Here is a 19,726-nt window from a genome sequence, read left to right as displayed (position 1 = left end):
CAATTTGTTTACCTCAAGAATCTTTCAAGTTTCATTGAGTTTTCTCAAAATAAGATTCTAAAACATAATATTTAGCCTCACACCTGTATCATAATACACATCACTATATTAAATGAAATCCTACTAGTCTCTGAATGTCTTTGTTAGAGAAGTGACCCCGCAGCAGGAAAGCGACATGTCCGTATGTGGAGAGACTGTTCTCATATGTGCTGCTGCAGGTCAAAGGGCACCATCACTTTAGGGTTTTGAAAATACTCAAATGTGGTTGAAAGCTCTGAAAAAGAAAGTCGGGATTGTTTCATATATTGTTTTTGGGAGTAATTATCATCTTCTGTCAGAACTGGCTCAGATCAGAGGATCAGTTTTCTACAAGGAAAAAATAAAACCCTTACAAGCCATCATTTTGTAATTTGGCCCGTTTTGCATTTGGAGCATATTTGCTCACTCTTAAAAAATGAATGCAACGCTTTAAATATGCAGTCAAGTCAGCGAGCGAGCGGTGGTGAAATATTAATGCCTCCATGTGTTACAGTGTGATGAAGTATAAATAAACAAACAAGAAACAACTTGTACTAAAAGAATAGAGTTTTATTAAGCATTGTAGCTCCAAAACACACAATCCATCTATCGGTCTTCAGTCGGACCCGACAGCAGTTCAGTTTATTCATGTTAGGGAGAAACTGATCGACTCACATAGAAGATAACCCATTTAAAATCTGATGGGGGGCATTTCTCTGATCACTAAGGAAAGATGCAATGCTTGAATAGGAAATCAAAATGCTAAACAATGATTTTGGTGCAGGAGTATAAGTGTGAAAACTCAAGTCGATTACTGGTTTGACGGCTAAGTTCTTAATCCGAAACTTGAACGTGATGCTTTCAGCCCAAAAAAAAAAGGTGATCATCAAAAGATATTTACGCAATTGTTTTTTGATATTTGACTAATACAGAAAACGGCAACAGAAAATAACATCGTGTGAACACGCTACTATAAAGTGGGTAGATACATAACTTGAAGGTCAGAACTAAATCAAACATTTTTTTGTGTGTGTTCGTTTTAACCGTATACATCGGCAATGTCAGCCACCCGTTAGTTAGCGAATGGAGATACGGTGCTATGTGAAGATAGAAGAAAAAGGGACAACATGCATAATAACTACACACCTCTGGCACTGAGAACCATGCAAAATGGGGGTTTGTGATACTCAAAGGAACCAAGTTAAAGGTCAGAGTTTTTTTTTTTAGTCCGATTTCTTTGGAGTCTTGAAATGTTGCCCACAATTAAATGACTCAAATCACTAGGAGCTCATCCGAGCTACTGAGCCGAGTTGTTCTGATTGGAGCTGAACACAACACAAAACTGATCACGAATACTACGGTGACGTGGTGCAGCATCAACTGAGAAGAACTCAAATATTGCTAAATGAACACTTCTTTAATATTCTAGTGATAAGGAAAAGTATCATTCTCACATACATGTAAAAATATCAGTGATGGAGTGAATTACTCCTTAAACTAGCAGTGTGTCGTGTATCTTGCGTGTTTTACTGAGAATTGTATCTTATTTATCTGAATGGAAAAAGTTACTTTGACTGTAGGCTTTCAAAATATCCAGATATCTGAACCCTGTACCACCTCTCATCATTCACCCTCTCTAGAAAAATAGGCTTATTCTTCTGTTTTGAAGACGGCGGCCTCTAAACCTTCCTCTGTGCGGCGGCCGCCGTCTACATTTAGTGCATTTAAGTGAAGATTAGAATTGCTCGTCTTGTAGTTGCTGCTAAAGGCACTTTCAGGTTGGATGAGCGCCCCGCGTTCCTCTTCCTCTCCGTTCAGCCGGTCTGGCTGGTCGTTGTCGTCGTCCTCCTCCTCCATGCCGTTCTCCGAGGTCGAGCCGTCGTGCGGAGCCAGGGAGGATTTCCTCTCCTCTGGCTTCTTTGTCTCCTTCGTAGCATCGTAGTCGGCCTTCGGGGCCGGCTTATGGGCAGGCTTACTCTGTGCGACAAAGAAGAAGAAAAGAAATGGATTTTAAACCGATGCCAAAGACGGTCGCAACTGCGAGGGTTCTTTCTTTAAATAATTTGCATTCTGGAGAAAATCCAGATGTGTGATGAAAGTCCTGGTGACAAACAAGAAGTTACTGAGTTGTACATGAAAGGGTGTGAAATGGAACAACAGCCGGCTGAGGGGCCGTTTAGTTCCCACGCGTCTGATGATGAACTCTCTTTAACAATGGTTATGGATCCTGTCGTTGCTTGTTGCTAAACAGTGAAAAGGGCAACAGCTGTATTTGGATCTTTGTAAAGACATGCAATCTATGTTGAACCACAACCACAACCATTATGATCATCTCACATTCCTAAAAAAATGATACTTTCCCACCATTTTCACAGTTTTTGAATTTATATTTCACCTATCTTTAAAAAAAAAATCCATTCAATTTAAAAGGGCTCAATACGGAATTCAGAGCATTCTGTCTCACACGCTGTTAGACCCATCGGGTGAATATGTCTGCGACTGTATGCACAAGGACGTCTTGTGGTTGCAGCGATCCAAACATTTTTATTGACGAGTTTATACCATCATTGACTGCTGACTCCTCACTCCTCTAACCGGCTGTAAGTGATCAACATCTGCTTCAGTAGCGAAAAATATTTCCTGCAATCGACAAGGCTAAAAACTATGAGGCAACCTCCGGGATCTGAAAAGTGAAGCCAATTCAGAAGTGCTTTAAACCTGCATTCTCTCTACTGAGCAGCAGGGGTGACTCCTCTGGTTGTATTGAAGTAGAGAAAATTACTCTACTTCTCTCTTGACTTATTACCTCAGTAAACATCAGTTTATGGTCTCAATCTCTAGTTTCAAGTTTACTTCAATACAGCATGATGCTCATTTAGTAAACTACGCTCCATTTAGAATCAAATAGACAATAAAGCAGAGTATGCTTTAGGGCTTTCTCGTGATTGACAGGTCGTTACTGCGGTGCTACCCAGTCTGATAGTCGTCTGTGTTTTCGTTTTACAACTTGAACCCTTTTGCAGTGCGTTTTCACTTCGTGAACGTCATTTGTAATATTTTGGTCGCCTAAAAATGTTGTGTTCAGTGTTGCGTTGTGCTTAGCTCCGGCATCCTATGTCAACAAGATGGTGATGGCCAAATTGACAAACTTGAAGCTTCAAATTCTTAGTCCACAAATTAACGGGCGGAGTTTGAAAAATTTCAAAATGAAAGCCAAGACATCCACAAAAGGGAAACGGACAATCCCAATGTGTGCGACTAATCCCTCACTCACCAGATAAGCCAGCTGACTCCTGAACACTCGCGTGTGGTACTTTCCTCCCCGACCAAATGTCCGGATGACGGGTGTGGAGATCACCCCTCTAGGGCGACTGCAAGAGACAGAAACGGGTCCACACGGTTTACAAATAAATATACATGAAGTACGTCTCGCCTTCTTTTTTTCGGAGCTTACCCTCTGTTGGGTCCACCGACAGACACCACCTGCACGGGGAAGCCTCCTCTTCCTCGGGGGCGTCGAGTTCCAGCCCATTGGCCCACCACAGTGCCGGCTATCTCCAGCTTCCCACCCTGTGATGAGATGCCAGTACTGTGCTCACCAGGCACCACTCTGCCTCTCCCTGGAGGGGGCATCATAGGGGGCGGAGGGTAGAAGGAGCTTGCGAGGGGGTAGAAAGGCATCCCGTGAGGTGGAGATGGGGGGAACGGAGGAGGCCGAGTGAAGTTGAGACCTTCCAGGATACTCTGACGCATCTTCTCCACCTTGGCGGCCAGCTCCGCCTGACAGGAAACAGACCAACACTTAGTAACCATCTCTACGATCAACATTCAGAGGACTTCTGATCCCCCATAAATTACGGCCATTAACGGAAGAGAATTCATTATTGTTGGGCAAAGTTTTCTTGCTTACCCAAAATACAACCCACTAGTGTCCACACCAAAAACAAGTTTGAAAAACCCTTTCTTCCACGTGGTAAAACACTTGGCTGGTGAAGTAGTTTGTTTGACTCACGTTGTTAAATGTTATCAAGGCTCTAAATGAGGCATGATTAACGAAGTGTCGTCCCAAGTCGCTAGCGGCTAGCTGTCTTCTCTGCAGTCACGCAGGTCGCCTCAGTTCCACCGACAATCCACCTCTTTGCCCAATTCTTTTATTCAAGAGAGTGAAGCGCTCCTAATTCAAGTTTGCTGGAACTTTAACCCTTAGAGAGCCGCACTAGTCTTACTTAACTTGAAACAGAGGATATTAAGGGCAACATAGTAGCTCAACAGTAGATGTCACTTCGAAGTGGTGTACCTCATCTGAAAGCTGGGAACCCTAATTTAACATGCAGCTCAAAACTGTGTCAAGTTATTCTCATCATGAAACCAGAAAAACAAACTGTTACAGTGTAAAAGGGCTTAGATTATTATCATCGTAGTATAAGATGCAATCTCTATGTTCACTTATGTCTCATGTTGTTGGAGCAATTTTTGGGATTTTGGTTCTGTAAATTGCCGGTCAATCAATCATTCAAAAATATAAATATATAAATCAATCAATCAATCAATCTATCTATAGATATCTATCTATCTATCTATAGATATCTATATCTATATAGATATATATGAAAGCCATACATCCTCTGAATGGTCTAGTTTGTGGTCGTAATGTTTCATGAGGCTGCGATTGTCTGAGAGGCCACAAATATAGGATTAATTTAAAACATCGCCTCACTACAAAGAAATGGCTACTTTGACTTCATCACACCTGAATACAATTGAGCTCATTGGATCCAGAAGAGTCTCAGCTTTCCAGTCAAAGCCAATTCATGTTCAATTCCAAGACTGTTTAGGGAGCCCAACAAGCAGAAATATTCAAATACACAATTTTTAGATAAAGGCGAAAATAACATTTCTATTGCATAAAAAAAAAAAGCTTGGTTTTTGCAAATGTCTCATGATTACCATAAAGTGGGCATGTCAATAAAGGGGAGACTTGTGTGTACTATAAAACCCATTTTCCTTGACATATGTTGAAGAGAGACATCAAGGGATGCTGTCAGAAAATGGCCACGTCTGTGGTCCCTCCCCAAAAGGTAGCCTAACTTTGTAGCGTTACCCCGTCTCCTTCTCGACAAGCTAGCAGGACGTGTAGGTACCGATGGATTCATCTGGTCGCCTAGTTTCATATGATGCTCATATTTTCAGTCTGCTACAGCCGCTACGAGTTGTGCTGGCCGGGATCACCGGCAATGCCGCGGCTCTCAGAGGGTTAACAGGCTGCTGCGTGTTTCACTGCCAGAGAGGACCTGATGTTCCAGAACAATAATAGTTGTTTGATCAAATCATTATGGAAGTAAGCCATTATTTATCTTGCGATACTGGTGTAAATATGAATCATGAGCTCGCCGATGACAGAGTGTATACAAAATATTGTCCGTCCGGTGCTTCTCACCCAAGCGCACTGTGTGTGTCATTGAGGCATAACAAACGTGTTGAACACTGGCTGTTTGAATATGATCCTGCATTATTCAACATCGGCTGGCAGTCTTCTGCCTCGCCTTGCTGCCGTCACATTTAGACTCTCCTGGGAAGATGAAGCGAACATACGAGTTGTCTTCTTGTTTAATCCAGCAAACAAAGTATGAAAACGTAGCTGCCGCGGTCTCTCCTCCCAGAGGGGGGGGGAGACAAAGGACATGCAGATTATAAAATAACAGTGATATGCTTGTCCAGCTGTTAGTGCTAGTGCCTCCTATTTGTTTGGAGTATGTGGCTAGGTATTACATATTTCAAATTGGAAACAAAAGAATTGGAACAACAGTTTTCCAACCGAACATCACTTAGATTCGGTTTTGTCTTTAAAAAGTGTAAATGAAACCATTACAGGTCCCACCCTTAAGCAACTATCTGAACTTTCTTTTTGAAAATATATATTATATTTTGTTTATGAAGAACGTAAGTCGCTGAATCAGATAGAGGTGAATATAGGTTTCACCACTGATCATTTTAGAAAGGCCACCTTTTATTAACGAACGGCAATGGATCAAAGATGTCTGTTTCTGACGGATAGTGGGAGCGTTAGCATGATAATCATGACGAATGCTACCTAACACCAGCATCTTCTTCCAATCTTAGTTGGTCCTGACTTTTATGTAGCACTTGATTCGTTTTCTGGCTTCTGGCAACATGACTAACCTTAGCTACCTGGCTATTATCCAATGAAAGAAACAACCATTACAATCCCAATTTGGATTAGAAACTCTGATCTCAGTGCTGTGATGAAGGCAGAGCACAACACAGGCCGACGTTTACTGTGGCTCTGTCGACATGGTGCGATCACGTGGAGGCCTTTGGCGTGGTTTGGGGTGGATGAAGTTACCTGACCATCACAGAGGTCAATGAGCTGGGCCTTCTCCTGGGTGGCCCTGATGAGTTTACTCTGCAGCAGCTTGCCGTCAAAGTACATCCAGGGACAGCAGTGCTCCCAGGGAACGGGCTGTCCGCACGCATCATTTGCAAACAGGGCCATGTCCACTCCGCTCATGAACAGAGCGGCCAGCTGGACTCCTCGAGGGTCCAGGTTGTTAATCTGTAGAGGAGAAACATCCATACTTGAGAACGTTTTCCAGATGAAAAGGGGACAGCAGTTTTCTCGAACAGCCCAACCGAGCATTCACATGGACGAAGTGCGAAGCAAAGCACAAAGCAAGCGAAAGCAGCCCATTCACTCCTGGTTGCCAATATACAGCAGTGCACAACCTGAACACTCTGGCACAGCGTCGAGCAGACAGAGATACACACAGACAGACCACAGGGACCAAAGCGCACAGCTCGTGTGGATGGTTTATATTAACGAGGAGGGCCAGATGAGAAATGAGCATCGGTCTGGGACATGGAGTTGATAAACCATCCACGCGTGACACGAGAACCCATTGAGTCACTCAGAGCAGCTCTTTAGCAAAAAAGCTACGGCTTCGGGAACAACATGCTCGTACAAAACTGTGTTTTGCCGAGGAGGCCGTTTATCGTCTGCAGAATATGAGGAGTGTCCAGAGAAACAGAACGACATGAGTTCCAACGGGATTCAGACAATTCTCCAAATCCGAGGCCGCGGTTACGCTTGTTTTGTCACCGAAAGACTTTGGAGATCAGATCACCCAAATGGGAACACAGCTGTTTTTGTGTCCAGTTAACACTTCAATGAGACCTTCCTGATCGGAGGCTCAAAGGAGCTGCTGGAAAACGATGGATAAACACACTTCATTTCCGATAAATTGTTCACAATAAAAGCCTCTTATTTTTTTTAAGGCATCTATATTCCTCCTGGCACTAGTATACTTGTATCATTAAAGAAACACCGCTAACAAAATTCTACTATTCGAGTGATAAGCACAATTTTCTACTGATGCTTCACACTAAAAGTCCACAATAATTTTGGAATTCAAAAGCTTTTATTTTGAAGGAACAAAAATCAGAAAATGTGTTTTCGTCAGCAATACCTTAACAGGACTCAGACTCAGCTGTGCTCCAGCCTTTGTTTCCTCCTCTCGTCCCTTTGCTCTCCTCTGAAGAGGAACTCTCATTTGTAGCAAGAGGACAGGGGGAATGATAAAGTGATGAAGACCTACGTTTGATGAATTGCTCTGAGATGCTGTCGACACTCAACTAAGATCAGAACTTAATGGCAGCTAGACCACCTCGGCACGTGGTCTGGCTGATAGGGTTGTTCAGGGTTGTTCAGATTTGACAGGTAATGCTTCCACGTACGATTGGAAGACAAAAGACGAGTGTAACCGCGGCCCAACTGACGTTTGAGCGGTTAAATACATACAGTCCAATTGGAAGTCGTTGACAGGAATGCTTATTGTAGACTATTAAGGACTTTCATCATGACGCTGCGTGCGTTTCTCAGACATTCCCCAGACAATGAACGCTACACAATCACCTTCAGTTCCTGCAGCTGGTCAGGCTCATAAAGTTTAGGAGAAAGTGCTTGGGCTAGGAAAGCGTCAAGTTCGTTACGACGCAAAATTCTTACTCCTGGCCAATGTAACATAAACCTGAAGCAAAACACAGAAGGTTAACAGCATTACAAATACCAAAGGACTGTCTTTGAAAAGCCTCGCACCCTTCCATATTACTTCACACTGGACTCCACTCCTTATCAGCTTACTCTGTCCGTCTACTCACCGCAGCACACAGCAAAGCACCAAGAGGGGCGTGGGCACGCTAGTAGGGTTCAGCATGGCCGGGGTGTCGGAGCGCATGCAAGCCAGGAACGCTCTCATCCTGCGGTTCTTGTCCTCCACGGCCTTCCCCAGCCACAGCTTCTTCAGGTTGGGACAAGTCCACTCCCTGAAGGACAGTGCCTCCACTAGCTCTGGGGTGTGAGGAGACTTGCCTTTGTAGGCGGCCCACTCTTTGACCATTACATGTGTATCTGGGGAGGGGGGGGGGGGGGGAACGAGAGAGAGAGAGAGAGAGAGAGAGAGAGAGAGAGAGAGAGAGAGAGAGAGAGAGAGATCAGGCAGGGTTGCTTCACTACAGCAAAAAGGTCTAAAAAAGATAGCCACTACTTAATATTTTACCTCCATCACTTTGGATAATTTATTATACTTCGTCACTTTTTCTAAAGAAGATTATTTTTAACAATGGATTTTCTTGAACTTTAAATATATAATTTAATACAAAAAAGTAAATATAAATTAATTAATCTATTTATTTATTTATATATATATATATATATATATATATATATATATATATATATATATATATATATATATATATATATATATATATATATATATATATATATATATATATTTATTTATTTATTTATATATATATATATATATATATATATATATATATATATATATATATATATATATATATATATATATATATATATATACACAAATAAAACATAAATAAAACATAAAAGAAAGTTTTCTGACCGCGGGACTCACATTCGGGAAGGCAGTTCTTCCTCATGGCGAGCCTCTCGGCCTTCTTCCTGGCCTCAGCCAGGCTGAAGAGAACTCCATAAACACACTGGCGGATCGGCCGAAACAGCTGCACCGCTGAAGGCAGGTCTTTGTTGGCTTCATCTTCGATGGTGACGGACAACTTGATTTCTCCCTGCAAAGAAACTCTGTTACCTCAACGCTGCACAATGCCACCAACAAATGACAACACTTGGTTGTATGTTCCCTTAGTTGAATATAAAAAGACAATCGTTAGGAATATAAAGTTATGAACTGCTTTAAACCCACAACCCAAATGAGAATGAGACTAAAGTGCAACCCATCTGACCTTGGTGAGAGTGTGGTAGATGTAGGGGTACATAAGGCCCTTCTGGTGTCTGTGCTCGGCCACCCGCAAGACCTCGGGGGCCACGGCAGGGAGGGCCGGGATGGTGACGTCCATGTGGTTCCTGGTGGGCATGGAGAGCAGCGAGGGGATCTGAGCTTTCAGGCCACCGAGAGCCGGGGCCCGTGACCCCGGGCTTACAGCGGGGGTCACGCAGAGGTCGGTCTGAGGACAGACGGGACACAGTGCTTTCACCTCAGTTGCTTGGTCAGCTTTCTAATCAGTGATCCTGACATTCCACTCACTTTTGTCCGGTCCCCCGGGTCTCCCTCTGGCCGGTTTTCAGAATATGAAGCATGTCTGTTTTTCTCCCATCCTCCCTTATGGTCGCTGACATGACTAAAGAAACCGCAAATGTGATCAGTACAACTGGATGATGACACATTTTTGTGTCAATTAGATGATGATTAGTTTGACAGTCTTTGACTCTGGAGGCAGCATTGAGGCAGCTTTTCTGTGGAGAACCTTTTTCTACATCTAAAAGAGTCAAAGACAGTGAGACAAAACATCATTGTGACATCATAACAGTGGCCTTGTCTTTATCCACAGGAGGTGGGGAAATGGTTCCAACACCCTAGACACAGAAATTCCCACCTTCCATCTCATCAGGTTTGTTACAGATTTCAAATAATGTGTTGCGTATTATTTCAAATGGAAGGAGGGATGTGGGAAACTTCAATGGACATCTGCTCCGCGAAGAAAAAAAAAAAGAGCATTTAGAAGACAAAACATGGAGAAAGAAAGAAGTGAGTTCACCAGACCTCTGCTATAGCAAAGGTTAGCTGCTACAAGCATCAAGGCGTGTTAAGGCATATTGTATTTGTTAAGGTGAGAGTACTCAGATTGGCTGAGGGAGAATATTCATGACGCGTTTGGTCTAAACAGGACGATGATTTTATATCATACTGTATCTGCCCTGTAATCCTTTCGTATTCAAACCCCAACATTCACATTATGGTCAACGTATGTTTTAGCATTAAAATTCCAATCTTCCCCATACCTTCTAAAAACCTTTTTCCTACGGGATCTGACAGGTTTCTGCATGATGACTGCACATGATGCACCTTTGTAGGAGTCGGTCAGTACATGAGATAGCAAACTGCATGCTCTTTTGACTTCCACTGGTAAACACTTACTGTGAAAGGTATGAATTCCGCACAACATGGTACTAGTTGATTTCTTTATTCGCAGTGTGAAAGCAAAAAAAAAAATCAACCTTGTTTGACAAAGAAATATATATATATATATATATATATATATATATATATATATATATATATATATATATATAGTCGTTCTGTACTAAAATACTCACGATAGAAAAGTGTAATAATTGAAGTGGGAATGAATCACACACGTGGTGTGTGAAGAGAGTAACAGACAGGAAAGAGTTGCGTTCGACTCACTTGGCGGTTGTGCCCACGTTCTCCTCGTTCTCTGAGGAGGACGAAGATGAGGCGGAGGAGGCGTTTAAGAGAGCGGCGTCCGTGTGGATGCAGGGGCCGACGGGAGACCCCTCGTACAGAAATGTGCGCTTTCCTTCGAGAGGGATGCCGCCAAAGTTGTTCCGCTGCGGCGGGCCTTTCCCCGCGGGGTCCGGAGCCAGGCTGCGCTCCACCAGAGGATCCAGGTATGAGAGCTGGACCTGGAAATGTGTAACAGGCTACATATTGCTGTGAAGCCAAACACCACTTGCAGGAGTTTAATCATTGAGCTTAAGAGTGTGTTTCACACAGACTCACCCCGGGTTTAACGGGCTGCAGCTCGTGTGAAATGTTGGGCATCTTTGGAAACGGCCCTTCAGAGGGGATTCCCGTTGGCTTTGGTCTGACTGAAACAGACACAGAAAAAGAAAAGATTTTATTTTATACAAATATATTTTACACACAATATATTTAAAATAGCCCAATCAAAAACATTTGTAAAATCTGATGATATATTGCCCATCAATGTGCTATTTTGATATAAAATCCATAAAAACAATCTTGATACAGATGCGCAAGATCTGTTTTACTGCACACTGAGGGATAAGTACTGAAACCAGCTATTAAGGGGCACCGGATCTAAATGAAGAAAGACTGGAGTGCTGATGCGCTCCGACGTTAGCGGTTATTTTATTAGTACTTTTATTTTAGAGATTACGGAGCAAGCAAGCTCGTCTGCTCTCTTTTTTAGAAACTTCACTCAGCAATGATTGACATGGTTACATTTGTTTCCGTGAGATATTTACTTCTTAATAAAGTGACATTGCTGCTGTAAAGATGACTGCTGATGCTCTAAAAATAGTTGGTTATAGTTAAAACCTATGCACATGTTAGTTTAAATATTATAATAAAAAGCAGGAGTATTACTAACAGTATTAATGACATTCCAACGAAAGCTTTCCCCCGTGGCGCCATTGCTAAATGGCCGAGCTGACAGAGAGCGGATTCGCTGTTATTACAAATATTTTATAATGGTTCACTTTGAAGCCAAAAAAAGATACAATGATTCAATAGCTGCCCTCCATGTTCCACTTTTTTTTTTAAAATAAGCAGTTGAATAAATTAAAAACACAAAAAATACAATCTCAAGCTTTTTTTAAAATAGAAAGCACTTCAATAGTCTGCAGCCACAGTTAAATACATAAAAAAGAGTTTGCGTTAGAAAGCTGCAACTATTTAGAATAAAAGCAACATGACAACATGATCTCATGGCGATTGTTTTGAGAGAAACATTTAAGTATGAGTATTTCCTTATTATTATTATTTACTGAAGACACCAATAGGTCATTCTTTTGTTTGACCAACACAACACTGGAATCAGTCAACACATATGGCATAATACATTTGTGATGAAATGAGATAAATAACATGAATCTGTATTTACGTTACATTACATGTCATTTAGCTGACGCTTTTATCCAAAGCAGCTTACAATAAGTGCATCCAACCGTGAGTACCAACTCAGAACAACAACAAGAGTATAATTTCTACAATAAAGTCAAACTACAAAGTGCTATCAGTAAGAGCCATCTAAGTGCTGCTAAAGTGCCACTGCTACTGTCTTTATTCAAGGTGTAGTCAAAAGAGATGAGTTTTTAGTTTGCGACGGAAGATGTAGAGACTTTCTGCTGTCCTGATGTCAACGGGGAGCTCATTCCACCATCGAGGAGCCAGAACAGCAAACAGTCGTGACTTTGTTGAGTGTTTAGTTCGCAGTATTTAGCTGCTGAATTGCAAAACCTTTAAATCACAGCAGAGAGTTTGTACACACGTAATTAAATGTGAGAAAAAATAAAGAAATTAATAAATAAGCTTTTGTTATTTGAAACTTCCGCTCTACTACATCTTGATGTAGGGGTCTCTGCTTCTGATCTGTCATTCATCTAACTTGTGTACTAGCCACGTCAACAAAGACCAAACCTGACAGCTCTTCTGTATGAATGTATAAAAAAATAATTTAAAAGACACCAGCCACAGGATTCAAGGCCACGAGAGAGAAACCCACCTAACTGTGGAGGGAGGTGGGCGGGGCTGCTGGCCACCGAGTAGTACGCCACTGCCTTCTTGAACCGGAGGACTTTGTCATCAGTGCACGTCTAAAAGAAAACAGCCGATAAGGCGAACACACACAGAGCAGTTGGAGGACACCACAGAAGAAGAAAAACATCTCTGTTAACAATGACTTAAAAATGTAATATGTGGCCTCCTGGTCCAAACAAATAGGGGGCAGCATTTCACGTCTACTCCAGGGTCCTGACAGCGACATGTAAAGTCCTCGTTTGCTCACTTTAACATTCAACAATTAGACATAATTGCTATTTTTGTTTTTTGCCAATTCAAATCCTCTTTTATATTCAAACTAAGACATTTCTTTTTTCATAAAATGCTTCTCTCAGCCTGACCAACTGGCCCCTCACATCAGTCACACACAACCTTTCCCGGCACGCAGTGGTCGAAACTGTTTTTAGGACGGCACGCTATAAACCTGAAAACAAATCTAACAATATTTTAGGGGGTTAAAGAACAGAAATGAGAAGAGGAAATGGTGACTGTGGTATAAATGCATGATTATTGAACAGTGGGATCGGTTTGCTCTCTTTTCAGAGCGGCACAATTCTCACTTCCACAATTCATTGAAACAACGGAGGGAGCAAAAATGCTGTGAAGCGTAAACACTAAGGAGAACTTTGTGGTTTCCATAGTTGAACCGTGTTCTCCCTCTAAAGCTTTACAGAATCTTACTTGAGTAATGTGTCACCGTGACACATCAGCTCACGTTTCACACCTGGGAATGCTTGAAGATGTCCTTCGCAACGGTCTCCAGGTCGGTGACGTCCGGGATGTTGCGGACGTAGTCGGCCACAGCCTTGATGACAACGTCACAAGGTGGGAGCACGAGCTGGTGGGCACGCACCTAAGGAACGATCACAAGGCAATCACTCATGTCTTACAGCGAGAGCGAGAAGTAGTTGCAGTTTATGTCCACGTTCGTCCAAAATCCCTTTTTTCCTATGAAGATATTTGAGTGAATCGGTCATAATTTGCATATGAATTCTTAAATTATAGCCTAAAATGTATTTTGTGAAGTCACAGTGACACAATTTAATGAGGTTGTCTTTGAGTGCAGGTGGACGCGTGTGCCAAATTTGAAGAATTCAGTGTTTCGGGGAGATATTGCATTCATGACATAAAAAACATGCGCGTGTGCGCTTGTGTATGTAAATTATAATCCAGGGCCCACCAACAGGCAGTCCCGTGGTCCGGGACCCTGGACCCAAAACCAATAGATATTTGATAATTATGACATTTTAATAGAACACTTCTATTAAACCGGCGCAGCATTTCTAGCCTTTATGTCTCTCACTAAATTTTAGTTGAATACCCCTGCTGTAAAATGTTGTCATTATTTCACCGTGCCTACAAGTGTTCTGCTCGCAAGCCACTTTTTCAAATTAACTGCTTTGTTTTCCTCGGCGGCCCTCTTGTTACCGAGCATCCAAATGCACACTTGTCATGTGTTTGGCTTAATGACAGAAATTGAACAACGGTGAATTCATTGCCCTTACACACTGAAGTAGATTAATGGGTACACAACTGTCCAGGCGACGGCAGCTGCAGAATTAGAAACTTTGTACGGAGGAGGGCCATGAGCGCCATCAGTTCATCGATACCAACTTGCCACTTACGAGAGCCAAGCAGTAGAACGGGTCAGTACGGTGAAACATAACGGGTCAGTACGGTGAAACATAACGGGTCAGTGTAGTGGAACATAACGGGTCAGTACAGTGAAACATAACGGGTCAGTACAGTGAAACATAACGGGTCAGTACAGTGAAACATAACAGGTCAGTACAGTGAAACATAACGGGTCAGTACAGTGAAACATAACGAGTCAGTACAGTGAAACATAACGGGTCAGTACGGTTGGTAGTTCAGACTCAGTCCGGCTGCACATTAAACCAGATGGCTTTCTGTTTAATCATAGCCAGCCATTTTAAAGCCAACAGCTGAACCGTTTATTTACATACTGCTCCCTAATACTGTCTGGCACCACTGTCATGCAACTGTTTGACTTGACCATTCACCAACCCGTGACTATCCTATTTCTGTATTGCATCGGCCATGCATTAATATTGAGTCAAACCACTACGTCCTGCTGGCAGCTGGTGGTTAAGCTCACAGCGTTGTCCTTATTTATAGCCGTGCTAAAATTTAGTCTCTTTTTCCAGAAAGATCCTTCACACGTTCACATTGATTTGTTGTCCAACTAACAGAGGTGGGAACAAATCATTGTTTCGCAAGCCTCAAGTATGTCTCATGTCGTTTGTCTTAAGTCAAGACCGGCAAGTCCCAAATCAAGTCCCAAGACGGACAAGCCCAGAGTCATGTCCCAAGTCCCTATAAGACGATATATATATCCCTATATATATATATATATATATATCCCTATATATATATATATATATATATATCCCTATATATATATATATATATATATATCCCTATATATATATATATATATATATATCCCTATATATATATATATATATATATATCCCTATATATATATATATATATCCCTATATATATATATATATATCCCTATATATATATATATATATATCCCTATATATATATATATATATCCCTATATATATATATATATCCCTATATATATATATATATATATATATATATATATATCCCTATATATATATATATATATATATATATATCCCTATATATATATATATATATATATATATATATCAGAGCTCATCATAAAAATCTATTGCCTTCACACGGTTAGCAACTAAAGGTGCTTACAGCACTAACAATGTAAACAACGGCAACCGTGCTAACATGGCTGATGGAGGAACTGGAAGACGGTAGCTACACCAATTGTTGTTAGATGCTATATTAATTCTCAGAATATTGTATATAGAACCTTTAAATAAAGAGTATGAGAGTTTGGTGTTTTTTTCCACCAGAAGAGACACACAAGAGTTAAGCTAAGTAGAATGGAAAATATTAATAGGCGGGGGGAAAAAAAGGTTATAATTGACTTTTATGAAGTAAAAACACTGTGAAAGGGTTCAAGTTATGAAACTAAATCAACTCCCACATCTGGACAACCGTGTAGTAGCGACCCGTCAATCACAGTAATGGTGTGTTCACACCGAACACGTCAAGATTTCGACGCGCGTAGAGATTACATGCAAAGTCAATGCACAGCTGCATCGAAGCGTATTTTCCAGCGGGCAGCGCGTCAGACGTGTAGAAGAAGCACGAACAGCCCGTTGGTTGCGGGGCGAACTTGGGTCGACGCGCGAGGTGAAATTTCCCAACTGCGGCAGCGAAAACGCGCGAGTCATAGTTGCGTCAGCCAATCAGCGCTGAGATGTTCCGCTCGTCACCGCCGTCCTGCCGGTGCTGAATCATACCGCTGCTGGTCCTTCGGAAGGAGCGCTGATAGTGGCTTCATTCAGACGCTGTTGTGGGACCACGGATACTATTATGAACCCAAACACAATGGAGTTTGATGTTCCGACGTTTTTTTGTGACTTCCACAGTAAGCATAAAGCAGATCTAGTGGTTATTTTATCTATAGTCTATAACAGAAAAGATTGCTCTTTTCAAGAAGAGAAGCAGCTGAGATAAACCACGCCCCCTTTGTGGCGCTGTGATTAGTCTTGCTGCTTTTGGTGTAAACACACCTTTTCTCGACGCGCGTCTACAATTTTTTTGACGCATTAGGTGTGAACACACCATAAGCCTGCCCTAAAGCACACTCAGCTTTATGGTCTATTCGACTCTAAATGGACCACAATGTACTAGATGAGCATCATGCTGTATTGAAGAATCTAGAGATTGAGACCATATATTCATGTTTACAATGTTTACTGAGGGAATAAAATCATTTTCTTATAGACGTCGATACAACCAGAGGAGTCCCCCCCTTATGGCCAGGAGAGACAATGCAGGTTAAAGGCACCTCTTCATTGGCTTCACTTTTCAGAACCGGAAACTTCTACTGTCAGTCACTTACAAAGTTTACAGTACAGTAACACACCAGATAACAAGTCCCTTGATGATGAAGAGAGGAACTCCCATTGAAAGCTTTACCTTCAAAGATGCTAATGGATGCTCTGGACCGAGTAAGCTCCAGTGAAAGGCAGCCAAGTCTTCATCAGGCAGTATGTGATTTCCTTAAAACACAAAAACACATACAACAGCATAGTGGTGTTAGTCAGCTTCATTTTAAACAAGCGCTTACATTTGTATTCTGCCCTGCAGTGTCACAACCAACCTAAAAGCGATGCAAAAACAACAAAGCGATTCTGGTTGAGATCGAGCTGCCGAGCCACCTTGTGCATCAGGTACTGGTTGGTGGTGAGGCTCTTGCCATTGCGGCTCAGCTTGAGGGCGTGGGCGCTGAAGTAGCACGGGATGTTGCACAGGGCGTAGTCAGAGTCGTAGGCCACAAGGCCGTGGAAGCCGCCCTCCCTGCACAGTGCTATCACCTCCAGGTGGTGGTCCTCCACACTCTGGACAACCTGATGAGCGGCCAGGACAGAAATTAGGAGTCAAGATGATAAAGCTTCAAAATAAAACCTCTTACAAACACATGGTGTATTAGCCACCTGAGAACCCAATAACAAGCCGGTTGCAGTTGGCTTTGAGCTGCTCTTAGTGACTAAGCCCGACACAGTTGTTTGAATACCCAAAAGCAAGCCAGACGAATAATAAGCTGTATAACTAAAATGTCACAGAGATTATGTGACAAAGGAACTTAAGCTCAAAACAGCATAATATGAATACTGAGCTCATGTCTAGAACATAACACGCGACATGATGTAAAAACACTTCTGCTTTAACAGTCTCAGGCTTGTTTAGGTGAGCTACTTTTGGTTTTGGCGGCGATGCATGTGTTTGGTCAGCAGTGATACATCCCGACGCCCCGTTTACTTCATTCCATCAAGGTGGTTCTCCCATTTCTGATTCCCCAAGGTTCCACACGTCCCGCTGTGGGTGAAGTAGTCCATTAATAAAAAGGGTCAGTCTCCACTGACACGAGCTTCATTGATCTCTTTACATGCAAACTGTGCAAAGATGTGAACACGTTATTGCCTAAATGTGAGATAACGGCTCTGTTCCAGAGAGGTAACCAACTAAAATATGAATTCCTGTATTTTACAGTTTCTGCATTGCTAACATTAAGAGGCTGTTGTAAAAAAAAATCTGAATTTATATTTGCAACAATCATTAATCTGTTATATTGTATTCGACATAAATAATTTTGGCCTAATTTTCTTTCTTTCTTTTTTAAAGATGACCATAATATTCTCAGTTCCAGGAGACTTTTTCAAAATAAGTAGTTTTTCCCAAGGAGCACAAAATAGGGAGCAGAGGTACTAGGATGATCAGGTGGACTTGCTTTTCTTACTTTCCCCTGACTCACTGAGACCAGACTTGGGCAGTTCAGTAAAGTCATTGGTTTTCTGGCCTTTGCTTGTTGTCGGAACCCCGTGACAATGTTGACCACATGCATTCACAGAGATAATGCCTCTACATGTGTTGCAAAGCTGGCTTTGACTCCACTGCTAACGCTTCACACTGAGTCACACAGCCCTTCTACCGCGGGTCGAGTCGGCAGCGATGAAGCTACCGGGCTAATATATAGCTGTTATACCAGCGCAGGTCCGGAGCGGCTCCGCTCAACAGGCGCCGCCAGGCCGAGTCATCACTTACCCCGACGCGAAACCTGAGGAGCGCCAGTCGGATGCAGTGGGCCATGCACACGGGAGGAAGGAACCAGACTTTGGGCGGCGGGGTGCCCTTGTTCTGGACGTGGCTGATGATCTGCTGGGCGGTCTGCCGCTCGTTCACCTGCCGCTTGACCCACTCGTGAAGGCGGCCTTTCTCCAGGGCGCCATTGAAGCACACCAGGAGCTCAATGTTGCCGTGGAAGCAGGCCTTGGAGAGGGCGGCCAGATAGCCCAGCATGTGGTTCCACTGGCCCCCGCTGACCCAGTCGGTGTAGAAGCCCCCGTAGAGCCGGTGGAGGCAGTTCTCGGCGTCCACCAGCAGCCTCAACGGACTTTGAGGTGGTCTCTGCTGGCCGCCTCCAACAATACTTCCGCGGGCGAGCTTCTGGAGCTCCACCGGCACCACAGCGCTGGGGCAGTGCTTTTCAATGTACTCTTGTAGACCCTGGACCCCCATGCTGAGCGTCTGGAAGAGGGAAACTTCAAAGCAAAATATCGGAGGAAATCAAACCGAAAGGGGTTGCAGGCAGTGTGCCGCCCCCCGACAGTGACTGACAGCCGGCTTGTAGCTGCGAATATTGCAGGAGTTGAAATTAATTCGAAAGAAACCAAATAAGGGTGCTATTTAAGCGTCGTCGTTTTTTTGGTGAGTTGTTTTTGTGGGTTCATGGCTGCTTCTGCCATGTGTTGGTTCACTTAGCCATGGCAGAGGTGGCAAGTCTGTCCGGAGAGTGAGAGTGGAACACATGACGTCATGACGTACAGGCACGTACAGAGGCACACAAGGAAAACAAGAGAGTTCACTGCTGCTTACTTCCGCAACTCTCTTCACGTTTAGGGACAATAATAATTTTATAGTAAAAAAAAAATAAATCATATCATAATTGTCCATGGATATGAATTTGATAAAGACACAATTCCGATGTTTTTTTCTGATTCACACAACAGCACGACGCGGACAACTTTGTTTTATTTCAAACATTACACATTGTGTATGGTGACTATGTACCGGAGCAAGGAACGTAGGCAGTACAATAGTACTATACGGACATTTATCTTTATCATGTATCAGTCTAGACATTTATAATTATGGTT

The 19,726-nt window shown here is 42.6% G+C and overlaps 1 protein-coding gene across 2 annotated transcripts; it reads right to left on the bottom strand.

The window, feature by feature from the left end:
* Positions 1–580: 580 nt before the first annotated feature.
* LOC137796447 (constitutive coactivator of PPAR-gamma-like protein 1 homolog) lies at positions 581–19,421 on the bottom strand. 2 transcript variants are annotated; one of them, XM_068594380.1, is made up of 16 exons: positions 18,615–19,421; positions 17,173–17,419; positions 16,989–17,071; positions 13,648–13,776; positions 12,868–12,958; positions 11,121–11,209; positions 10,785–11,041; positions 9,624–9,717; positions 9,322–9,543; positions 8,976–9,147; positions 8,194–8,443; positions 7,949–8,063; positions 6,383–6,592; positions 3,473–3,798; positions 3,293–3,389; positions 581–1,995 (listed from the first exon to the last, which is right to left on the bottom strand). In XM_068594380.1, the coding sequence occupies exons 1-16, from the start codon at positions 19,086–19,088 to the stop codon at positions 1,669–1,671; spliced, it is 3,183 nt and encodes a 1,060-aa protein (XP_068450481.1). In that variant the 5' UTR covers positions 19,089–19,421; the 3' UTR covers positions 581–1,668. The 2 variants fall into 2 exon arrangements, with proteins under 2 accessions (XP_068450481.1, XP_068450482.1); XM_068594381.1 differs by having other exon boundaries at positions 10,785–11,023.
* Positions 19,422–19,726: the final 305 nt, after the last annotated feature.

Source organism: Clinocottus analis, unplaced genomic scaffold, assembly GCF_023055335.1.
Source record: "Clinocottus analis isolate CAN_PGR_092001 unplaced genomic scaffold, fCliAna1.0.p SCAF_3, whole genome shotgun sequence".
Lineage (NCBI taxonomy): Eukaryota > Metazoa > Chordata > Actinopteri > Perciformes > Cottidae > Clinocottus > Clinocottus analis.
Note: the sequence above shows the minus strand (reverse complement) of the source record. Positions and strands in the feature narration are given on the sequence as shown.

What these genes read in the sequence shown, in the direction of transcription:
- LOC137796447 (XM_068594380.1), bottom strand. Translation starts at nt 19,088, where the DNA reads ATGGGGGTCCAGGGTCTACAAGAGTACATTGAAAAGCACTGCCCCAGC. An exon ending in TCTACCACACTCTCACCAAG is followed by an intron (nt 9,148 to 9,321) that starts GTCAGATGGGTT and finishes GTTTCTTTGCAG; the next exon opens with GGAGAAATCAAGTTGTCCGT. An exon ending in ACCAGCTGCAGGAACTGAAG is followed by an intron (nt 6,593 to 7,948) that starts GTGATTGTGTAG and finishes TCTCCTCTACAG; the next exon opens with ATTAACAACCTGGACCCTCG.